The 24659-nt window shown below is 41.5% G+C and overlaps 1 protein-coding gene across 5 annotated transcripts in view; it reads right to left on the bottom strand.

Annotated features, from left to right (window-relative positions):
* Window positions 1–24659, bottom strand: part of TEC (tec protein tyrosine kinase) — a 97769-nt gene that overhangs the window by 25531 nt on the left and 47579 nt on the right. For 2 of the 5 annotated variants that reach the window (XM_048848383.2, XM_048848380.2), the window contains exons 3-8: window positions 13641–13745; window positions 12409–12490; window positions 4800–4928; window positions 2803–2843; window positions 1095–1276; window positions 114–179 (exon numbers count right to left, since the gene is read on the bottom strand). In XM_048848383.2, the coding sequence (XP_048704340.1) occupies window positions 114–179; window positions 1095–1276; window positions 2803–2843; window positions 4800–4928; window positions 12409–12490; window positions 13641–13745 (605 nt within the window). Of the gene's footprint in view, window positions 1–113; window positions 180–1094; window positions 1277–2802; window positions 2844–4799; window positions 4929–12408; window positions 12491–13640; window positions 13746–24659 lie in introns of those variants that run through there. The other 3 variants (XM_048848381.2, XM_075127935.1, XM_048848386.2) reach the window with 3 other exon arrangements.

Here is a 24659-nt window from a genome sequence, read left to right as displayed (position 1 = left end):
GTTACATAATCTATAAATTTATACAGATTTATTTTTAAAATATATTCTTGCAATTGCTAAAGCTTAAGGTTTATTTTATCCTATTCCCCATTTTTATGCTAATATTCACTTACTCATACTGATCAAGGTTGTTGGACTTCTTTCCTGTTACATAATTGCTTGGAATATATCCTGTACTTCTAGAAAGAATAAGAGAAACATTGCGCCATAAACTTTAATCATGATACAATCTGGGTAACAAAATACAGAATACATGCTTAAAACACAGTTCTTCACACTGCTAATTAGTAAAGGTCACCAGCACTCTTTTACCTTATCATTGACCAGTTCCGATTCTCATTATATAGAGGGTTGTGGGTTTTTTTATTCTGACTCATCTTCCCTGCATCTAATGAGGGTACACTGAATGCAGAAGGGTCAAAGTTAAAATACTGAGCCAAGCCACTCTTCCTGTAGAAAAAGCAGCAGGAGGGGACAAAATGAGAAGCCCTATGCTTCCATGCCAGCTTTGTGCTTTGGTGGTCCTAGTTCCAACCCTGGGGATATACTCTGACTGAGATTGTCAGGAGAATTGAGATGCCTGCTGTTCCCCAAAATATATCACCACAACAACCCTGCTGTCTTTCACTAACTCAAAATTACCCTGAACAATTTTCAATATTGAAGCGGTGAATGTTGGAGCATGAAGAGTATCATTAAGACAATGTGAGATGTCTAAAACACCTTTAAAATAAAGGGAAAAGGTGTGGGGGGGGGTGTTTGTTTTTCTATAAACATTAAAATTGAGTACATTTTAGTTTAAAAATTCTGACATATCGCAGGAAATTTACTCATAAAAGCCCCCCGCTCTGCAAACTGGTTTGTGCAGAGCCCCACTGGGTTTAAAGGGATTCCGTGTGGGCATAAAGGTCGATGAACATGGATCAGCCTGTAGGATTGTGGCTCAAAATCAGATATGGGCAGCTAAACACATCTAGTTTTTAGGTACATTATTCTTGTTATTTAGTAGGAATAATCAACATAAATTACTGCAACAAGGGAATAGTCTTGCTCAATAGTGCAGTGGGTGCAAAAAGGATGGAAATGCGTCTCACCCATATTTATCTCTTGCTTTCCACCAATGAATGTCATTTTTTTCAATTATTGTATATTCTTCACCTCTCTCTAGTCTCAAATCATGAGACTCTGTGGGTTGAAAATCATACATTGCTACTACTATTTCCTCATCTTCATCTTCATCTTCCTCAGCTGGGGGAACAGGTGGTGGAGGCCTTCGCTGAAAATGAGATAAAATTACTGGTATTCCATTCAAGCAAAGCAAAACACTCATTAAGACATTGAAGATGAAGGTCGGGTCAGTTCTGAGCTCGTTCAATAACTAGTTAGCTGAGCTGCAAGGCCCTACACTCAACTTGAAGGCATTTGGGTGTAACATCATAACTTCTGAATGCCAGAGGTGATCAATTCCAAAATGTGAGGGAAATGTTGTAGACGTCGATGAGCAGAACCCTGCTGATTTGGGGGAAAATTGAAAAATTTGAAGGGGGAAAATGGGAAACATAGCCCCTGCCATCTGTTCAGCACAGCCAAAGCTTCAAGCACCTCTGCAACTCTCTAGAGAGCAAAAAACTGGTTGATGTCACCCATTAAACATCTCTAAGCATAACAATACCCTAATCTCAGTTCTGCTTATCCTCCCATTAGAGTTTAACCTGTTGCCACCCCAGGTCCCCCAGTGACTTATCTTCCACACAGAAAGAAGAGAAAAAATAATGGTGGGGAAAGAAGAATTAGGGGAGATTCTGGCATTGGGTGAGGGGGAAATGGGGGGCACCCAACCACTATCATGATGGGAATGCAGGAGCATGAGGAAAGAGGGAGCATACAGAGCTCCTGGCATGAGAGGAAAGAAAGATGGGGGCAAGGGTAGAAGGGGGAAATAGGGGACCCTGGTATAAGGAGAGGAGGAAAGGAGGGATACTGAGCCCTTGGCAGGGGAAGACTGAAGGACTCTGGCAGGCAGAGAAAGGGATGCACATCAAGCCCGTGGCATGGGGTGGGAGGAGAATGGAGGACCCTGGTATAGGGGGAATGGGGTACACACAGAACTCCTGGCATGGGGGAAAAGGGAATGGATGGCACATAGAAGCTGTGGCACGGGGAGAAAGGAGGAATGCAGGGTGTAATGCGGAGTCCCTGGCATAAGAGAAGGGGTGGAGCTTGCAGCAAGCCCCTGAAATAGAGGGGGATGAGTGGGTGGCACACTGGAAGCTTATGGAGAGAATAGAGTGATGCAAGGAGCCCCTGGTATGTGCAATAAACTCGGCCTAAAGAAACAACAAAGTGCACAACTCTCTATTTATTAACAGACAGCTGAATATTTAGGTGTCCTGTTATAGAAGAGGGTTCTCTTTACATGTATGGTATTGAACAGTTTAGGCAAATTTGTTTAGCATTTTACATACTGGCTTATTTTTTTTAAATAATAGATGAACTATAAAAGGGCCCAATCTTATAAACGTTTATCCCCAACCATAATGGCTACTATGGTGAGTACTCTAATTCAAGTCAATAGGGCTATTCAAAGTAATAATCACTATGGGCCAATCCAAATCCCACTGTAATTAATAGAAAGTCCATTGATGTCAGTTTGAGCTGGATCAGGCTCTATGCCTGGCAGTGCTTGCAAAATTGGACCCTAATCCTTGAAAGAAACATATTATAGTGAGCCTAAGTACTGTATACAAAACCCTTCTCAGTCAATTGCAGTGAACTACTCAGTGTTCTGAAGATTCCACCTACCTTATTTGTATCTGGTAATGAAGAGGGTGATTTCCTTATGCCTAAAAGCAATGCAGTAGAAGTAACTATGTTACATTTATAAATATACTGATAATAATATAAAAGATTTTAAAATTCAGACAAGATTTTTAACATCTTAACCAGCCCTCCAATTAGTACAAACTTTTAACTCCTAGAAAACAAAAACAGCTCTGACAAAAAGCTCTGTAAACCCATACTTAGTATGACAAAATGTAAATTGAACTTAGTGGAAAAGTGCATGCCTGGCAGACCTAAAGACTGAAGTCTACATCTATCCACAGAAAATGTAAAGTCCATCTCAGGAAAAAAATCATTAAGTTGACATTAAAATTGTGAGTATACAGCAGTAATTTGAAGATAAAAACTAAAAGGAATTTCTTTTTAAAAGCCTAAAACCCACCAAAAGAATATTCAAAATTAAATTTAAAAGAAACTTCCTGCCTGCACAGTTTAGGTGGTGAATAGGAGATGATCTCCCTCCTGAAGACCTCAGGAGATACTCAGAGGCATTGGAAGAACTCGGTACTTGAGCCCTTTTTTAGTGTCTTTATGATATATAGAGAAGGCTTGAAAAGATTTATGTCTGTTCACCGCCACTGCTCCTTCACCCAAAAAGAGGCATTTTTTTCTTTGTTTTTTTTTACATTAAAAACTCAGTCCTGTTTAGCCTGGAGGACACCACTGTACATATGTCAAGGCAGGGATTATTATCTTCCTGTTTGTATAGTGCCTAGCAGAATCAGGCTGACCATGATCCTAACTGGGGCCTTTTGGTGCTACAGTATAAATAATAATAATTTATTAATCAGGCCTTACACATTTCTAAATATGCTAAACCACACTGTTGCCATTTAAGGCCCTAATAAGTCCACTGACTTCAGCTGGACTTAAGAACGTGCTTAAGTGCTTTCCTTAATATGGATGCTTTCCTGAATCAGGGTCTAACTTAATTCTATACATACAGATGTAGTATTTACTATAGTTGGGGCCAGTTTGCACGCCAGATTGCATCTATACTGTTGTGCATTCACAACCTATGATTTACATGTGCAAACAGCAACATGTATATGGAAATCAGAGTTCAGCTAGGTTTGGGCACACAAAGTCTGGTGTACACATTTATGGAAATTTTGTCCTATTTCCCTACATCTATTGGTCCTGATTCTCTTCTTCTATCATTTTTACACTGGTGTAATTATACTGACTCCAACATAGTTATTCTTAATTTCCACTGGTTTAAGTGATAAAAATATCAGGTTCATAGAATCGTAGGACTCGAAGGGACCTCAAGAGGTCATCTAGTCCAGTTCCCTGCACTCATGGCAGGACTAAGTATTATCTAGACCATCCCTGGCAGGTGTTTGTCTAACCTGCTCTTAAAAATCTCTGATGGAGATTCCAGTGCTTAACCACCCTGACAGCTAGGAAGTTTTTCCTGATGTCCAACCTAAACCACCCTTGCTGCAATTTAAGTCCATTGCTTCTTGTCCTATCCTCAGAAGTTAAGGAGAACAATTTTTCTCCCTCCTCCTTGTTACAACATTTTATGTACTTGAAAACTGTTATCATGTTTACCTTCAGTCTTCTCTTCTCCAGATTAAACAAATCCAATTTTTTCAATCTTCCCTCACAGGTCACGTTTTCTAGACTTTTAATAATTTTTGTTGCTCTTCTCTGGACTTTCTCCAATTAAAGGGACTTTGTCCACATCTTTCCTGAAATGTGGCCACCAGAACTGGGCACGATACTCCAGTTGAGGCCTAATCAGCCAGAAGTCTTGTGTCTTTCTTACAACACTTCTGCTAATACATCCCAGAATGATTGCTTTTTTTGCAACAGTGTTACACTGTTCACTCATGATTTATTAGATTTGTTTAATAAGGAAGGCGCTCAGATACTATGATAATAAGGGTCATATAAGTAGATAGATGAAAATCGAGCTAAAATGATAATATAGGAAAAACATATGTACTTACTGTTTTCAAAAAGATTGTATTTTTCACAGCCAGGTGCTAACTTTTCTGTTTGTCTGCAACATTGATAAATTCCTTCTGTCCAGAATTTAGGATGATACTTTACCATTATATTACTATTTTTCTTTATTTCTATAAAAGGTAAATAGTAAATAGTTTAAGGCACGAAAAAGCTCTAATAATAATTTCATGTTATTAATTCACAAATACTACAACACTGAACATAAGGGCATAATCAGTACTACTTCTGGTACTTATTGCAATGTTACTACTCTTGAGAGATTCATTACAAGTTAATGTGGATGTCATACAGTCATTATGTAGGTGATAATTTCATCAAGCTACAGGATGACTTCTCCACAAGAATGCTTTTGGGGGCCCAGACTATTGTTTAAGAATTCACTTTAATGGAGCTAGGTGAAGCATTCCAGCATTTTAGGATAGCTTTATTATGAAGAGCATCAAAGTAACAGCATTGCCTATCTCAAGATTTTCTGATATGTGACACAGTGAATGCCGCTGAGTGCATTATCTAATCAGCAAAGTATTGCTGCCACCAGTTTTTCTGAAGCTCTGAATCTGAGGGGTTCAGTTTCGAAATGTACAGCTAGCAAATAGCCCAGAAGAAAGGCCAAACATGATGTAATGTGAGCGGCTCTCACAGGAACCTACTTTATCGAACTAAGTCTGAACGTAGTTAACCTGTACCATCAATAGCTCTGCTTACCTTTAAAAAAATAGCAAGACATAATATTACAAATGTAATATTCCAACTCATATCTGCATTGACAGGGACACAGGGTAATTGGTGGCCCCTCTGACAACATTCTGCAGAAGCTGATTTTTTCATCAGGCCTTTTACACAAACCTCTAAATAGTCATATGTTTTACTGCACCTGCAGTAATTGTGATTATAGTGCATGGAATGACATAGACCTGAAAGCACAAAAGGAGTTAGGTACCTAATTCACTATTTTAAGTGCCTAAGACCTGGTTTTGGCACCAGTTCGATGCACAAAACTACCTGCCAAACCCTGTAGGCACCCAAACTCACTTGCTGCCTAAGTTTTTGCAGTAAAAGTCCCTAGGCACCTATGTTTCTGTCTCTGGGCATACACACTGCTGCCTCCCACTAGGTATTCAGGCACCTATCTCCCTGCCTGTGTCCAAGAGTAATTTAAAAAAAAGGGGAAGATAGGCTTTTCGTTTGGCCACCCAAGTCACATATGGGGTCCAAGCCGGTATATGTTTGAGAAGCCACCTGCTGGATTGGGCCCCTCAGGTGAGTTCACACAAAAACAGCTGTGGGAGGGGAAGACCTCTTGATATCTTTTAGCCCAGTGGTTAGGGTTCTCACCTGGGATATGGAGGATCCATGGTTCAGGTCCATGCTCCACCTGAGGGGGGTGGGTGGGAAGAAAAGGATTTGCCAACTCTCAGGGGAGTGCTTTAACCATTTGGCTACAGGATATTCTGATGAGAGGCTTCATTATTTCTCCAGTTGAAGCTGTTGCACTCTGGATAAATAATTAGAATGTCTAGAGCAGGAAGACTGGATCCCAGGTCTCACACCTCCTGGTTGAGTGCGCTAACCACCAGACTGTGGAGTCATTCTCATCCCTGTGCTCATGGGTTGGTTGGTTTTTCCTCTCTCTCTCTCTCTCATGTCATTTGGGCCAGAGAGTGAGAGAATGCACAAGCATTAGACACAGCTGGTATAGCTCAAATGCTTGGAAGCTGGGGCAAAGAATCATCTTGTTTACAGCCCCCACTGTTCCTCCAACACATGCACATACTGCTGCAGTGCATAGTTTAAGCTGCACACTAAAGCAAATCAGCCCCAGCGTGTCCAGCTTACAGGGATATATCTGCTTTTTAGTACTTTACTGCTCTACTAAAATATTTCCAGCAGTAGATTTGTAGAGAAAAACTATTTGAACTTGAAGTAGCAAAGTCAAGAAAGCAGTAGAACTGCAGTAATTAATTTACAAAGTGATTTGCTCGTTAAAGGTCTCAAAGCGCCTTAGCAATTTAAATTGATATCCAAACTACTCGTATGGATCATATCACCTATCACCAAAATTGTCTGCTGCTGGATGAAAGCAGCAACTCTTACACAGTACACAGAAAAGCTAAACAAAATTTAGGACAGGAAATTATACATAATATCAATGACACTGCAAGGAGAAATTTAGATAGGCAAGACGTAACTGCCAAAGATAGAATGTGGGCCAACCCACCAACATTACCAAATCCTTTTCTTGCAAAAAAGTAGCTTTGAGGTCTTTAATGATCACAAGTGGTCAAAACTTTAGTTTTACACATCATCCAAAAGATAGCACCTACAGCAGCACAGTGCTTCCTGATATCTTATTGAAGAATTGGTTCAGTGTGATTCAGAGATAAGCATAGGTTTCAGAGTAGCAGCCATGTTAGTCTGTATTCGCAAAAAGAAAAGGAGTACTTGTGGCCGATAAAGTGAGCTGTAGCTCACGAAAGCTTATGCTCAAATAAATTTGTTAGTCTCTAAGGTGCCACAAGTACTCCTCTTCTTTTTAAAGATAAGCATGCTATACATTGAATAACAAATAGCACTTCCTACAGTAGCTGTTTATTATAAGATTTCCATGTTCTGACCCTTCTTATCTTGTGATAAATGACAGGATTATAGCATAAGGTATTCTTAATTTCTGCCCCCAGGGACTTTACAAGCTATCTTTTTGTTCTGTGTTTGTACAGAATGTAGCACAACAAGGTCCTGATCTGTCCTGGGCTCCTGGGTGCTACCTCAATACAAATAATTATGGCCCTACCAAATTCATGGCCATGAAAAATGTGTAACGATCATGAAACCTGATCTCCTTCGTGCTAGAACTAGAGCTACTGGTGGAGGAAGTGAAACGAGATATTATAGGAATAACAGAAACATGGTGGAATAGTAGTCATGACTGGACAACAGGTATTGAAGGGTATGTGCTGTTTAGGAAAGACCAAAATAAGGTAAAGGTGGTGGAGTAGCATTGTATATCAATGATGAGGTAGAATGTAAAGAAATAAGAAGCGATGAAATGGATAAGATAGAGTCCGTCTGGGCAAAAATTACACTGGGGAAGAAAACTATTAGAGCCTCCCCTGGGATAGTGCTTGGGGTGTGCTATAGACTGCCGGGATCTAATTTGGATATGGATAGAGTCCTTTTTAATGTTTTTAATAAAGTAAATACTAATGGAAACTGTGTGATCATGGGAGACTTTAACTTCCCAGATATAGACTGGAGGACGAGTGCTAGTAATAATAATAGGGCTCAGATTTTCCTAGATGCGATAGCTGATGGATTCCTTCATCAAGTAGTTGCTGAACCGACTAGAGGGGATGCCATTTTAGATTTGGTTTTGGTGAGTAGTGAGGACCTCATAGAAGAAATGGTTGTAGGGGATAATCTTGGCTCAAGTGATCATGAGCTAATTCAGTTCAAACTGAACGGAAGGATTAACAAAAATAAATCTGCGACTAGGGTTTTTGATTTCAAAAGGGTTGACTTTCAAAAATTAAGGAAATTAGTTAGGGAAGTGGATTGGACTGGAGAACGTATGGATCTAAAGGCAGAGGAGGCCTGGGATTATTTTAAATCAAAGCTGCAGAAGCTATCAGAAGCCTGCATCCCAAGAAAGGGGAAAAAATTCATAGGCAGGAGTTGTAGACCAAGCTGGATGAGCAAGCATCTCAGAGAGGTGATTAAGAAAAAGCAGAAAGCATATAGGGAGTGGAAGAAGGGAGGGATCAGCAAGGAAAGCTACCTTATTGAGGTCAGAACATGTAGGGATAAAGTGAGACAAGCTAAAAATCAAGTAGAGTTGGACCTTGCAAAGGGAATTAAAACCAACAGTAGAAGGTTCTATAGCCATATAAATAAGAAGAAAACAAAGAAAGAAGAAGTGGGACCGCTAAACACTGAGGATGGAGTGGAGGTCAAGGATAATCTAGGCATGGCCCAATATCTAAACAAATACTTTGCCTCAGTCTTTAATAAGACTAAAGAGGATCTTAGGGATAACGGTAGCATGACAAATGGGAATGAGGATATGGAGGTAGATATTACCATATCTGAGGTAGAAGAGAAACTCAAACAGCTTAATGGGACTAAATCGGGGGGCTGAGATAATCTTCATCCAAGAATATTAAAGGAATTGGCACATGAAATTGCAAGCCCATTAGCAAGAATTTTTAATGAATCTGTAAACTCAGGGGTTGTACCGTATGATTGGAGAATTGCTAACATAGTTCCTATTTTTAAGAAAGGGAAAAAAAGTGATCCGGGTAAGTATAGGCCTGTTAGTTTGACATCTGTAGTATGCAAGGTCTTGGAAAAAATTCTGAAAGAGAAGGTAGTTAAGGACATTGAAGTCAATGGTAAATGGGACAAAATACAACATGGTTTTACAAAAGGTAGATCGTGCCAAACCAACCTGATCTCCTTCTTTGAGAAAGTAACAGATTTTTTAGACAAAGGAAACACAGTGGATCTAATTTACCTAGATTTCAGTAAGGCGTTTGATACTGTGCCACATGGGGAATTATTAGTTAAATTGGATAAGATGGTGATCAATAGGAAAATTGAAAGGTGGATAAGGAATTGGTTAAAGGGGAGACTACAATGGGTCCTACTGAAAGGTGAACTGTTAGGCTGGAGGGAGGTTATCAGTGGAGTTCCTCAAGGATCGGTTTTGGAACCAATCTTATTTAATCTTTTTATTACTGACCTCGGCACAAAAAGTGGGAGTGTGCTAATAAAGTTTGCGGATGCTACAAAGCTGGGAGGTGTTGCCAATTTAAAGAAGGACAGGGATATCCTACAGGAGGATCTGGATGACCTTGTAAACTGGAGTAATAGTAATAGGATGAAATTTAATAGTGAGAAGTGTAAGGTTATGCATTTAGGGATTAATAACAAGAATTTTAGTTATAAGCTGGGGACACATCAATTAGAAGTAACGGAGGAGGAGAAGGATCTTGGAGTATTGGTTGATCATAGGGAGCCGCCAATGTGATATGGCTGTGAAAAAAGCTAATGCGGTCTTGAGATGCATCAGGAGAGGTATTCCCAGGAGTGATAAGGAGGTTTTAGTACCGTTATACAAGGCACTGGTGAGACCTCACCTGGAATACTGTGTGCAGTTCTGGTCTCCCATGTTTAAGAAGGATGAATTCAAACTGGAACAGGTACAGAGAAGGGCTACTAGGATGATCCGGGGAATGGAAAACTTGTCTTACGAAAGGAGACTCAAGGAGCTTGGCTTGTTTAGCCTAACTAAAAGAAGGTTGAGGGGAGATATGATTGCTCTCTATAAATATATCAGAGGGATAAATACCGGAGAGGGAGAGGAATTATTTAAGCTCAGTACCAGTGTGGACACAAGAACAAATGGTTATAAACTGGCCACCAGGAAATTGAGACTAGAAATTAGACGAAGGTTTCTAACCAACAAAGGAGTGAAGTTTTGGAACAGCCTTCCAAGGGAAGCAGTGGGGGCAAAAGATCTATCTGGCTTTAAGATTAAACTCGATAAGTTTATGGAGGAGATGGTATGATGGGATAACATGGTTTTGGTAATTAAATATTCACGGTAAATAGACCCAATGGCCTGTAATGGGATATTAGATGGGGTGGGATCTGAGTTACCCAGGAAAGAATTTTCTGTAGTATCTGGCTGATGAATCTTGCCCATATGCTCAGGGTTTAGCTGATTGCCATATTTGGGGTCGGGAAGGAATTTTCCTCCAGGGCAGATTGGAAAAGGCCCTGGAGGTTTTTCGCCTTCCTCTGTAGCATGGGGCACAGGTCACTTGCTGGAGGATTCTCTCCTCCTTGAAGTCTTTAAACCACGATTTGAGGACTTCAATAGCACAGACATAGGTGAGAGGTTTTTTGCAGGAGCGGTGGGTGAAATTCTGTGGCCTGCATTGTGCAGGAGGTCAGACTAGATGATTATAATGGTCCCTTCTGACCTAAATATCTATGAATCTATGAATCTGGCTACTGTAGGGGAGGAGCAAGTCTGAATGTGCCCCAACTGGGGGCTTCTACCATGGGACGAGCTACAGCTGCGAGTCCCAGCTGGGCTGGGGAGGAACTAGACTTCCTGTTCCCCTGCAGGGGTCGCTCCTGGAGCCAGGCCAGACCCATCTCTGGGAACCTCCCCCGGCTGCAGGAAGCTCCACAGCTGCTAGATGGGAGCCCAGCTTTGAAGGCAGCACAGAAGTGAGGGTGGTTGTCAGCCCCAACCTGGGCGGGAGGCTGTGACTCCATCTGTCAGCCCCTGACCCAGGTGGAGACGCTGCTGGGAAAACCTATGCATATGGTAACCCCTCCCCCCATACCCGGTGAGTTACCCTCACTTTTGCACTGCTGCTGGCAGTGGCACTGGCATTAGAGCTTGGCACCTGGCCAGCAGCTGCTGCTGTCCAGCTGCCCAGCTCTGATGGCAGCGCCCCTGCCAGCAGCAGCAGCACAGAGGTAAGTAAGGGTGGCAATCCCACGACCCCCCCTACAATAGCCTTGCACCACATATACCCACGATCCCCTTTTCGGTTGGGACCCACACAGTTCTAACACTGTGAAATTTCAGATGTAAACATCTGAAATCATGAAACTGATTATTTTTACAATCTTATGACCACGAAATTGACCAAAACGGACCGTGAATTTGGTAAGGTCCTACAGATAATAGACTGTAATCCTACTAAGGGGGTACATCTGAAAATCTTAGTCCAGGGTTTCTCAAATGAACTGGGGTTTCTCTTGATACAAATTTAGGTTGCCAGAATGTGTCAAAGGGTCATATGGGAAGCCCGGGGTGGGAGGGATCCTGCCAAAGAGGATGGAAGGTCCTGGAAGCATGTAGGGGAGGTGATTGCAGAACCCACACTACACTCACCATTCCTGTGGATCCACTCCTGCAGGGCTGGCTGGGTTCAGCTCCCCACTCCAGGCATTGGAACCTGGTGCACAGGGTTGCAGGTCCTCTCAGGTTTATTCTAGCCGCCCCTTGTCATGATGATGAGAGATCATCTGGGCCAAATTTCAGTGAGTGGTGTTGTGACCCCATGCGCCAGGTTGCACTGCCACTCACATTTACCGGGATGGCCCCCCATTGGGGCTGGGCCAAACCTGAGCTATGCCGCAACCCTGGAGGTCAGAACACCCAGAGCAGGGAGCCAAGCCCAGCCAGCCCCACAGAATATGAGTCACAGGAGTTACCACGGTGTGCTTGTTTGGTATTAAATTATGTTAGTACTAGTATTATGTTGATGTACACTGTATGCTGTGGCTAAGAAATATTTAATAAATCAGATATTTTTACACGTTGTTCAATTACGACGGTGCAAATCAAGAATAATTTCAGTGACGTCATTGAGGTTACTTCATATTTACAGAGGCATGATTGAAGCAGAATGTTGTAGTGTATGATATAAACCAATGCAGAATTTGTCCCAATACATATATAAGCCATTAAACAAACAACATACAAGTTTGTGCTTCATATTTTCTAGTTCAAGCAATTGCCTTGCCTCTTAAAGGCTTCACTTATTAACCTTAAGAAGTTGTCTTTACCTTCCTTAAGATTCCTCACCCACTGATCCCTGCTGTGCGCATTGGGCGCAAAAATATAAAGTGTATTAGCATCATATACAATCTGAAAATAAATCAAATGAAATATAAATAACGTTTATATGGCAATAATTTTAAACTTGATTCTTAGTAAATACCATCTAGTATAAAACATATATTTCTTGGCTAACAGGCTCAGCAAAACTAACAAATCTGTATTCATCAGCCAAAATGAGTGAAATGCAAAAAGCATAAATGGTGAAAAATTAGACTTAAAAATTCTTTCACTTTTAATAATCTAAATTCCTGTTGATAGGACAAATAAGGAATTTTAAATTATATGTTATAGTCACAGTGTTCCTTTAACCATTTGCTTGGCAATTTCTTTTGTTTATTCTTCACCCTGGGGTTTTCTTTAAAAAAAAATTACCTAGTGTCATTTTGTAATTAAACGTCCCTCTGTACATGTCACTTTACAACTTCTTATGATTCCATATTGCCCTATATAACTTCTTGCACTGTCTCCTTCATCTGCATTGGCATTTTTAATTTTTCTTGCTTTCATTGGTAAAAAGTAGGTATTACTGTTAGGCAGAAGAGGCCAGATTCTCAGTTATACTAGTTAAAATCCAGAGTAATCTGGCTAGGATTAAAACAACGAGAAGTCCGGTGGCACCTTAAAGACTAACAGATTTATTTGGGCATAAGCTTTCGTGGGTAAAAAACCCACTTCTTCAGATGTGAAGAAGTGGGTTTTTTACCCATGAAAGCTTATGCCCAAATAAATCTGTTAGTTTTAAAGTGCCACTTGACTCCTTGTTGATTTTGTGGATACAGACTAACGCAGCTACCCCTCTGATACTTCACTAGGATTTACACTGTTGCAAATGAGAGAGAATCTGACCCAAAATAATTTGTTTAAACTTTTCCCTTCTGAGCCCTTTCCTTCCATTGTGAAATTAAATGAAGTAAACAAATTTTCTGAATTATTCCAAAACATATGTTGAATTTAAAAACCTAAATGGACCTGATTCTCTCTGACACTAGTGTCAATTGGGTTAGCTACAATGAAATTATTTAAAACAGGTGTAAGTGAGAGAGAAATCAGGCCCGGTATCTGAAGACAGTTCATTAAAATCATCAGAAGCAAACTACAAGATAAATAACAAATACAAAATAACTGAGCTATGTTGAAAAACAGAGTATTACATTTTAAATAAACCAAATTAACTTACCTGAAATGGATATTTATTTTGACAGGGAATAATGGCACCATCGTTCTTCACAATTTCAACACACTTGATTTTAGCAATATCAACAGATCCCTTTCTGTATTTTTTCTGTTTTAAAAAAAACCAAGCCATATGTGATCCATTGTGAAGCAAAAAAGAAATGTGCTGTAGGGTTGCACCACCAGAGATTATGCACCTGTTGCAGGAGTGACTGAGGTTCTGTGGCTTGTGATGCATAGGAGGTCAGACTATATGACCATGGTGATCCCTGGTGGTCCTAAAGTCTATGAGTCTGTAATCATGTACTCTTTGGATCACATGACCTTTTCCATAGCCAGCTGTGTTGAAGAATATAAAATTTAAGGTTCTTCGCTTTAAATAATTTGATTCAAACTACTATAAAGAAAGCAAAGATTCACAGAGCAATTACAGTCCAGGCAGTGTCCCTCTGAATATTTTTACAATCAGTGAACAGAACAGATGCAAAACTCTGTAGGTTAAACACCTGTAGTTTTATGATACTGTAATCTAAGGGCTTGTCTACATGAAAATACTGTTCACAGCAAATTGAAATCTACCCTGCTTTGAAACGTGAACAGATTGAAGTACACTATGGAACTTTTAGTGTGTGGCAGCAGGGGTCACAGGGACACTTTGTGTGGGGCAGGTTAGTGCAGAATAGATTTACATCCCAGTTTGCCATGAACTAAGAGTTGGTGTAGACAAGCCCGTAGTGAAAAAAAATTTCAAAGTTTTACTTTACTCTATAGCATTCTGTAAGACATTTGTTCAATAAACTCAAAGACACTACTTTCCAAGAGTTCAACTCTCCAAAGCAAGAATATATATTTATGCTTTTTTTTGAAGTTGTCTCCTTACAGAAGAACTATATACCAGCAGGGTCACTCTAGAAGAAAAGAGTCTCCGGGCTTAATTCTGCTACTATAGTAAATTGTGAGTAGTTAACAGAGTTACACAAGTGTAAAACTGATGTAAAAGTAAGAGTAGCATCTAGCCTCAGTACAAGTAGTTTAAGAAATATCTCTTATAGACCTTAGAGTATACACATATAAACCTGCTGTATCCTCAACCCTAGTATGAACTGAAGGGAAAGGATTGGGCCACATGTCATTCTGGGAGAGGCAGAGACTTGGTTCTGTGTTTAGCTCGTAAAGTACTATAGCCTATAGGATCTAGCAGCTGAAGAGCTTTCAGCACTTCCCACTACATCATGATGTGCATGTGTCATTCATTATCGTGTATCTGAGCAGGCTTGGTTTATCCAGCTCACTAATTAAAATGCTTTAAACCAGGAACTATTTTAATATGTATCTGTGCAGTACCCACCAAAGTGGGGGTACCTGATCTATTTGGAGTCTCTGGGTGTTATAGTCATCAAAATAATACAAAGTTTTTGTGATGTAACTTTGTTAAAAGAATTTTAAGGTTGCAAAGTCAAACATTCAAAAGTTATGAAATGCCAAAATTAAGGGTGCCTGTGCAGTCTTAATTCACCCCGCATAGTATTTTCTCTACAGAACCCTTGCCTCATTCAATGAATAAGTAGTTATTCAAAATATTTTTATCCTCCTCATTCAGTGTGTGGCTCCAGGCATTATTTACCACACACCATTCAAACCCTGAACCAAATGGAATATTTTTAATAAAAAGCTGCAGAAAACTGCTTTTCCTGACTCAGAAGTCACCAGGAAATATGCCTAGGTGTGCACAAAGATGACAGCAATTATCAAAGAGATGGCAAATGACAGTATGAACTGCTTAGCAGAAAGCATGCATCATTCCTCATTTATTCTAGCCACCAATGGCAGCAATGAAGCAGGCATCAGCAAACTGCTCCCACTCATTATTCAAAATGTTGATGACAGCAAAGATAAAGTGATCATCTTGTTGCTGTACAGGTTGGGAATTAAAGCTTTTGAATTAAAATATGGAGGCCAGGAAAATCCCTTTGTTAAACAGTTTGACTTTTGGAAGTGACAATGCTTCTGTCATGATGGTCTTGCACAAGGGTATTGTAGCATTTATTTGAGAGCAACATTATCTGCTTTTCTTGTGGGTTGCCCATGTCACATGGTACACATCACGGCTGAGAGAAGTGTGAAGTCCTCACCTGCCACCACAGATGAACTCCTGATTGATATCTACTGTTATATTGACAAGAACACCAAGCATCACTCGGAGCTCATTTTGTCAGAAGCTGTCCTACATAGAGGTCTATAAGATACTGAAGCACACACTGGCTGTCACTTTGCCTATGTCTGACTCGGCTCATCCAGCAGTGGGAACTACTGACCACATTCTCCGGCTGAAGCAGCTAAGTCCAAAGGAGTTCATTCATGCAGCACCAAGTGCAAATCTATGCTTGTCAATCTGCACCGTCCTCCTTTGCAGCAATATAAAACTGACACAGGTGCCAATAAGTCGTGTGCTAAGGTGACAAGCCAACAAAACCAGACTATAAGTGACAACCTACTGAAAATCATACAGAGCAGAGATCAGCAACACCAGCCAAACCAATCAGGTGTAGCCATCATCAACCGCCAGTCATCAATGTCAAAACCATCACTGCAAAACATGGATCATCCAAAAAGATCATCACGACAGCAAGCCTACAGAGCAGGTTGCTGATGCCAAACATGACAAATTAACGAAACTGACACTGGACACCATCACAGTGCTGAAACAAACTGCAGAACTTGGCATTGAAATTTTTTGTGGTAATATAAGACACTTACTGATTTTTTCACAAACAAACTTTATTGCCTATTTTTGACTACATGATCCTGATCTCTGACTAATTAAACACATCAAATGCAAAAAGAGAAATCTCTGATTCAGATACCAAGACAACAGCTGTTCAGTCTTCTGAACGAACTTCTTGTCAGATTACCAAGCCATTAGTGATTGTAGAAGCAAAGTGAAGTAGAGTACAACCTCACTTCTAATCAGAAGGCTGGCAAGGATATTATGACACATGATTTTTATCAGAGACAACTCAGACACTCAACAGTCATCAAGTCCTACTTCTCTTTCAGAGAACACTGTGAGGCTGATAGACATAGACTTGGAGCCATTCTTCTATTCAGTTCATTGGTACCACCGAGAGGTGGACACATACATAGCACAGAAACTGCTTCTGCTTGATCCTATACTACAACATGCAGAAGTAGCTAACATTGCATTCAGAATGATGGCTACATACAATGATACTGCATTCTTCGTGCAGCACCTTCCATCTCTGCTGAAGGATCAATTTCAGCAAGACACAAAGCAGGAGCTCGGTACCAGGTTGATAACATGCCATCATCTGTTCTGACATGCATCAGTTGTGATAAACAGCAGCATATCATATTGTAGATAATGGACACTATGATGCTCTGGCCTGGATAATGAAAGTAACCCTTCCAATACCTAACAGGAACTCTGACTCGGAAAGAGTATTTTCCCTTGTGTGCAAGAACAAACTGAGTTCAGACCAAATCTTGGTGATAAAGGTTTGGAATCACTTATGATCACCAAAGCGGACATACTCGGTCAACCCTGCCACTTGAGAAATCCAGACAAGATAATGCTGTGAAAGGCCAAACAAGCAACCTGTATGGTGCTTGCAAAGGAGTTGCCAATATCATGGTTGGAACTGGTCATGGCTATTGATGTTACTAAGTAAAAAGTTACTTCAGCTTGTATCACTTTTGTTATTACTGCAATATGCACAGAAATGCACTGCAACCTTTCAAGCACCTACCCCAGACTCCTATCTGTATTTGGCTTCGCACCTTTGGCACTTGCACTGGTCCAAAAAACTTCCCTAATTTTTTTCATAAACATCTCTAAAAGTCTCAGAGCAAGGCTGGCATTTCTGGATTCTCAAGTGTCCACTAATTTTGCTTGCCCAACATGAAACAACTAGACATTAATTTCCATAGTGCTTAACATTTTTATAACACATATATTCAAAGGACAGTGTCTACAGACTCCAGGTGCAGTTATGAGTGCTCAGCATTTCTCACATTTGGCACCCAGAAAATGAGGAACACACAATTAGTGGCCAACTGTAAACGTTCTGATTTAAGTGGCTTGTCCAGCATAGAAACTTTGTGGCAGAGGCAGGGACAGAATCCAGTTCTCCATGGTCTAATTAAATTTCCTTAACCATCAAACTATCCATCTCTTCCTGCTGTTCCCTGCCTCATTCACTACACACCTTCCAACTTCTACAAAAAAATGATGGAGGGCTCATACCAAGTCTCATTTGTTGCACAACCCTGATTCATTCCCAGAGTATGATGCATCCTGTGCCCTGACAGGCAGGTGTGTTCAGTAAAAAAATAATATTTTTATCATATAATTAAATATTATGTTATGCGTATGCACAAGGGGACCAATTTAAGGTTGCATGGGCAACCTTAGGTATGAATTTCCTAACTTTTGTGTGGTTGACTACCAACCTTAATGTAGTTTATTGCATGCAATTTCCTAATTTCAAACAAACAAACAAACAAAAGAAAAACTGAAATTCTGTCATATAGAACAATTCTGATCCCCCTCTTGGGTCATCAGCAGGTTTAGCTCTTTGTAATTAGTATCAAAGGTTTGGATCTTTAAGTTCACTGCACAGATCTCTACCACTTGAGCTAACACAGCAACTGGTAGTAGCAGTAGGCAGTTATCCTATGTGTCTGTGGTCCCCAAACTTTTTATGTGGTGCATCCCTGATCTGTAATGTAATCTGTCTGCACACACACCCCGGGAGCAGGGCTGAGGCCGCAGCCAGGAGCAGGGTCAAGGCCGGGGCTGGGGCCAGAGCTGCAGCCGGGGTCATGGAGCCGTGGCTGGGGCTGGGGCTGGGGCCGTGGCCAGAGCTGCAGCCAGGGCCATGGAATCATGGCCAGGGCTGAGACTGTGGCCAGGAGAGGAGTCAGGGGCTGGGAGCGGGGCTTGTGGCCGGGGCAGGAGCCAGGAGCCGGGGGGGGGAGTCATGGCTGAGAATGGAGCCAGAGCCAGGAGCAGGGGCCATGGCTGAGGGCCAAGGCTGGGTCCAAGCCACAGTCGGGAGCCAAAGCTGGGGCCTTGATTGGGGTCAAGGCTGGGGCCGGGGCCAGAGCCAGAGCAGAGCTGGGGGCAGATTGGGGCAGGGTGGCGCTCCCTCCCTGCCCCCCGTTGGGGCTGGCCCATGCCCCCCCAAATGTTCCTCTTCACCCCCGTCCACAGTTTGGGGACCACTGCTCTATGTGGATCAGGCAATAATAGGGATGAGACACACACTGTTGCCAGAGGGTTTCACAGCTATTTGTTAACAGCAAAGGAAGATAGGGACTCAGGACTCCTGGGTTCAATTCCAGGTTCTGGAGAGGGATGTGATCTGGTAGTTACAGACACCTCTGTCTTTCTATCCACCACTAATGCCCCCTGATTCTTGCCCCCTTCCCTTCTGTTCCTGCCGTCTTCCCCACACTCACTGTCTGTATACACCCCAGACTCCTCCACACCCTCCCCTTTTGCTCGTGTCCAACCCCACCAGCTCCTGTCCCCAACTTTCTCCTGTCTCCTACTGCTCCTCCTTGCTTACGGTTTCTCCCACCCCTCCCCTCTGCTTCTTCCCATTGTCTAACTTCTGGAGGCCCCTTTCCTCATGTCCACATCCGCCCATTCTTCACCCCTCTGCATTCTAAATCAGGCTGATTCTTCCTCACTGCTTGGGTGACAACAATGAAGGCACTGAAAGGACAGGAGAGACAATTTCCCTGCTCTCAGTTCTGGTGCCTAGCACCACATTGATCCAGAGAACCATTGCAGGAAAAGTCCTGCTTAGCCCCTGCAGCCTTAGGCTGACCATTGAAGCATGCTAAGTTGGTCTGTGGGGATGGTCTGCAAATAGGAGCTGTGAGGGGCTGGAGCATGCTCAGTGCACACAGAATCTTCTCAGAATTTAGCAGCAAAACCCTAAGTCTCTGCTGAGTATGTGTGAACTGAATTTTTTCAGGGGTCCATATCTTGGCCAAATTTGGATGTTTTTTCATGGGAACAGAAAAAGGCACATCCCTAGCAGAGAGTCCACACCTACAGCTAAATTTCAAATCCCTGTTCCATAGCATGGAGGGGCTACAGCATCTAAAAAAATAATTCAGTTCATTTGTTAACATGGGCAAAACAACATATTGTCCCTAATTTCATTATCAGAAATGGCTGGAACACTTTTGCTAAAACTTTCACAACAAATTCAGCCTGAGGCAGACACCTGGCATGGAAAATTTGATCCTGAATCATTAAAGTTTGGCAAAATTATAAGCAACTGAAAACAGTCTCTTAATGGGAAGTGTAATAGAGGTGTCACTACCTGTACCACATACAATAAATGATAACTGTAACAGTTATGTAGTCATCGAAAACCTGAAGGCCTAAGACACCCTTTTAATACCCTGTTACTTTTAGTCTGCTAGCAGTTACAAAGAAAGCAGGCAGAGAAATTGTGTCTCAAAAGCTTATGCTTCAGTGGCCAGGCATCAGGAAGAATGACAGGATGTTTAAGTCCAGATAAATCTATAAATATTCTACAACAAAGACAAACAAGTTTTTTTCTCAACATTAAAAAAACAGAATTAGGCACATTAGTAATCTCAACTTTCAGTACAGAAAGACAGATAGTGACACTATTACATTTTTTACTACAAAGCTGCCGGACTCCAGTGTCCTTTACAGTATTGAGAAATACTTTGCACTTAGCAAAACCTGGGATTTTTTTTTTTTACCAGGAAGTTGATTTTAACAATTCTTTATTATTTATATCAGCATCCCACCTGCCCTCTCTGTCACTGAACTGTACTGTCCATATGAACACGTTTATTAGTGTGAATGACAAAAAATAATTTGTTGAATCATGTAACACCTGGTACAGAAACACTCTCTGATAGATACTTTGTAATGGTCCTTTTTACAGGTTTTAACTGTACTACCACTATTTCAGCTTGACAACTGACAGACCAGTCAAATTAGAATGTTAGGGCCTGAATCTACAAACACTATAAGTCATAGTGATCAAAATGTTATGTAATTCTGGTGAAACAAATGGGCTAGGTTGCCCCTCTAGATCTGTGTGTGCATAACAAGGACTCTTTGCATACACGTCTCTTCGCTTTGAAAGAGAAGCTTACCCATGGCCCCGGTACCATACACCTATTCTTCTATACCCTGCAGAGGCCTCTCTGCCCTGTTTGGGTTCTCGCTAGGGGTGTTTGGGTGATCTGGGTGAGAGGCTAGAACAGAGGTGGGCAAACTACGGCCCGCGGGCAACATCCAGCCCGCAGGACTGTCCTGCCTGGCCCCTGAGCTCCCGGCCCCTCCCCCACTGTCCCTCCTCCCCCGCAGCCTCAGTGCACTGCACTGCCAGTGCTCTGGCCCGCCGCTCTTGCTGGGCAGCATGGCGGCATGGCTGGCTCCGTCGTGGTAAAGGGGCGGGGAGCAGGGAGTCCCGGGGGGGGCAGTCAGGGGACAGGAAACGGGGGGGTTGGATGAGTTGGGGGTTCTGGGGGGGGCAGTCAACGGACAGGGAGCGGTTTGATGGGGTGGAGGTTTGGGGGTGGTCAGGGGACGGGGAACGGGAATTTGGATAGGCGTGGGAGTCCCAGGGGGCCTCTCAGGGGTCTGGGGTGTGGATAGGGGTTGGGGCAGTTGGGTTGGATAGGGGGTGGGGTCCCAGGAGGGGGCGGTCAGGGGACAAGGAGCTGGGGGGTTGGATGGGTCAGGAATTCTGAGGGGGCAGTCAGGGGGTGGGAAATGGGAGGGGACAGATGGGGGCGGGAGCCAGGCCATTTGGGGAGGCACAGCCTTCCGTACCCGGCCCTCCATATAGTTTTGCAACCCCGATGTGGCCCTCAGGCCAAAAAGTTTGCCCAGCCCTGGGCTAGAAGGATATATACTGTTTTTCTTCTTTGGCCTCATGGAAATTCCTTGAAGAAGATGATACAGCCTGAGACTGTATTATCTTTTCCGGGAGAACTGTCCCTCCCTTCTGTGAACTCCTTCACACCAATCTGGCACTCAATGGATGTGCAAAAGGAGTGTAAATGATATGTCAACGCAACTGCAGCAGGATAAGTATCTAACCTCACGGGGTAAGAGAAAACTGCCTCTGCAGATAAACGCCTTACGTCACTACCTGTGCCACCTATAATAAATGGTTGCATTTCCTGATTTACCACATTTTACCATTTCAGCATCTAGGTTACTCAGTTTGCACATCCACTGTGTGCCAAATCAATCCAAGTAATTTGCACTGCTTTATCACTTGACCATAATTTAATGTTTTGGAAATGATAAAAACACTGGAAAAAAATTAAATGTGGGGAATTAAATCTGAATTCCCTCCTCTCTGGCTCAAAATATTCCTTCAACAACAAGACTTATTAATTAGTGGCCACCAACTTCCAAAGTGCAAGTTTGCTACTCTATTTCCCCTCAGCTTCGCAGACCACTAAACCCCTTTGCGGTGAAGTAGAAGAGAGTGACTTAATACAAATGCAGTAATTGGCTACTACATTTTATACCTGTCCCCACTTACGAAGCTCTCCTTTATAATGCTATACTTCAGACACAGTCTCCTTGGCTCCTAGCCATGAGAACCCACTCATGAACATTCTTTTCATATGTGACCCTCTATTACAAAAGAAATGAAATTGTTCTTTTAATTAGTTTTCTAATTAGAGAGTTGCACTATTTGAATAAAATCCTTTTAGAGATTGGCACAATTAATCCTGTGTCCATTGAACTTTAATATTAAAACAGTAGCTTTACTTAAAAAAATTAAAGCTGCATATGGTGGTTGCTAAATGTAGAGAGTGCAATCTGTCTCCAGTTATAGCCAATGGGAAAACTCTCACTGAAGTCAGAGACAGCGTGAGTAGCCCCACAGTATAAGTCCCTTATAAATCATTGTTCGTCTAGATCTAAATGAGAAACTTACTCTTAAAACACTGCAGAGTTAAAGACAATATTAGACACCTTTTCCTTCCCTCCTGATAAGATAATGGACTTTCTGAAAAAGAGACCTATTGTTCCATTAGTTTTTATGCAGAAGTTCCCATTAGCTTCAGGTGGGAGTTTTGATTAATTAATACCTTGATAAGGCCTCAGGACATGTTCTTATGCATTTCCTGAGACTCTCACACTGTAGCCGCAGGTTATAACCACATTGGATGAAATCTTGATCCCTCTGAAATCAATGGCAAAACTCCTGTTGACTTCAGTGGGGCCAGAATTTAGCCCCCCTATAAGTTAAACTGGGAGCATTACCTCACGGCACCTTTGATCTCCCATTTTCTTCTGCAGTATACTATCATGCTTCCAGCCAAAATTTTTAAATCTTGACTAAACTTTGAAAGCATTTATGAGGCTAAAGAAACTAACTGCTTTGACCACGGCATAAAACAAGAGAACAAGAATTCTAGGTCACATTGGTAATTTTCGCTCACCACAAAACTCAACAACCTTCACCACAAAAATATCCTCCACCAGAATTCAGTCAGATCTTCTGACCTGCCTCTCACTAGTAGAGAGAACTCAAAGCATTCATGATTTTGTTGTTTTCCTGCTTACTTTCAATTCTTGAAAAAAACATTAATTTAATTAAAAACTTAATTTTAAAATAACCAAAACATCTACTTTCTAATAAAATCAGAAATTCAAAGTAATATTTTTAGATTGTCAAGTCAAATCCAGCCTATCATGGAAGTGAGTGAAAAGTCACTACTGCCAAATGCTTGTTCATAGACCTAAGAATAATGAGTTTATTTTTCTCAGTACTGGCAACCTAATCATGGACACAAGTGGGTCCAATTCATCTAGTTTTAATTCTCTCATCTTCTATACACAATAATTTCCACTTTATATTTTATCTGTATTGTTATGTTGGGGTGAGGGAAGTAAGCATTGCTGGTTACTGTTAGTCTGAGGAACTCAGCTGGGACAAACCATGCATTAAGCTAGTCACAAAGTTTGTTTCAGAGGTATGAGAGAATCATTAGGAATATTAATTCAAGACATAAGGTGGACTCAAAGTAACTACCATTAGTGTGATAGTGGTGAACTTTGTATTTTAGAGAACCCATTTGTAAATGGATAATCGCAGGGACCACTTAATATTCATTTTAGAGTTTGGTACAAGTAATGAGCTGACTGGAATTTATGTTAGATTTGTAATAATTAGCAGAGCACTCAGATTGCGTATGGGCACTTTTTATGGTTCTAAATAAAAAGAAAATACAAATAAATATTACTCATGCATGTTAAAAACATAGATTTTCAAAGAATAGTTTTGAATAGCTAATGTGTTTTGTAACTTGAACTTAAAAAGTCAAACAGCCATAAGGGACAGATGCTTTCTGGGACACGTGATCAGGACACACTGAACTGATTATGTGAGAGAGGGGGCTTTTTATTGCCAGGCTTTAGGCTGGACATTATTCCATGGTTATCTAACCAAGTTTGGTGCCAGTCTAATGATGCTCTTCCTGGTCTAACATTTGCTCTATATATTACATCATTATAAGACTGTTGTACTATTGTACATATACAGTATCTCTGTCCAGTAAGATATAATGAGCTAAGATAATTATGGAGTAAAATATTATCTGCCAACATAGGTGACAGTAGTGAAACAAATATCTCTCAGTTTTCAAGACCTCTACCTCCATCATTGGGCCAACTTCCATCACATATGGTGGAATGATTGCTATTTGACTTGGCAAAGAGACTACTACAGTTTCACCTAACTTCCTTTACGAAGAAGGATGAGAGTTCCTCCTAGTATGAGGTCCAAAGGTCTGCAGCTGGCTAAGAACACTCAGGGTTTGTTAGACTGTCAACTATCCAGAATAGTTCCACGGGTCAAGATTTAGCAGTTTCAATCAATGATTCCTTAACTCCAACCCCACCTCCAGGGGAGAGCTTGGGAGTCACCTGATTGAAATCAGTGTGAACAAGCACTCGGGTTACTCACCTTCTTGT

Source organism: Caretta caretta, chromosome 4 (genome assembly GCF_965140235.1).
Source record: "Caretta caretta isolate rCarCar2 chromosome 4, rCarCar1.hap1, whole genome shotgun sequence".
NCBI classification, from domain to species: domain Eukaryota; kingdom Metazoa; phylum Chordata; order Testudines; family Cheloniidae; genus Caretta; species Caretta caretta.
The sequence above is the reverse complement of the archived record's forward strand: the minus strand, read 5'-3'. Positions and strand labels throughout refer to the sequence as shown.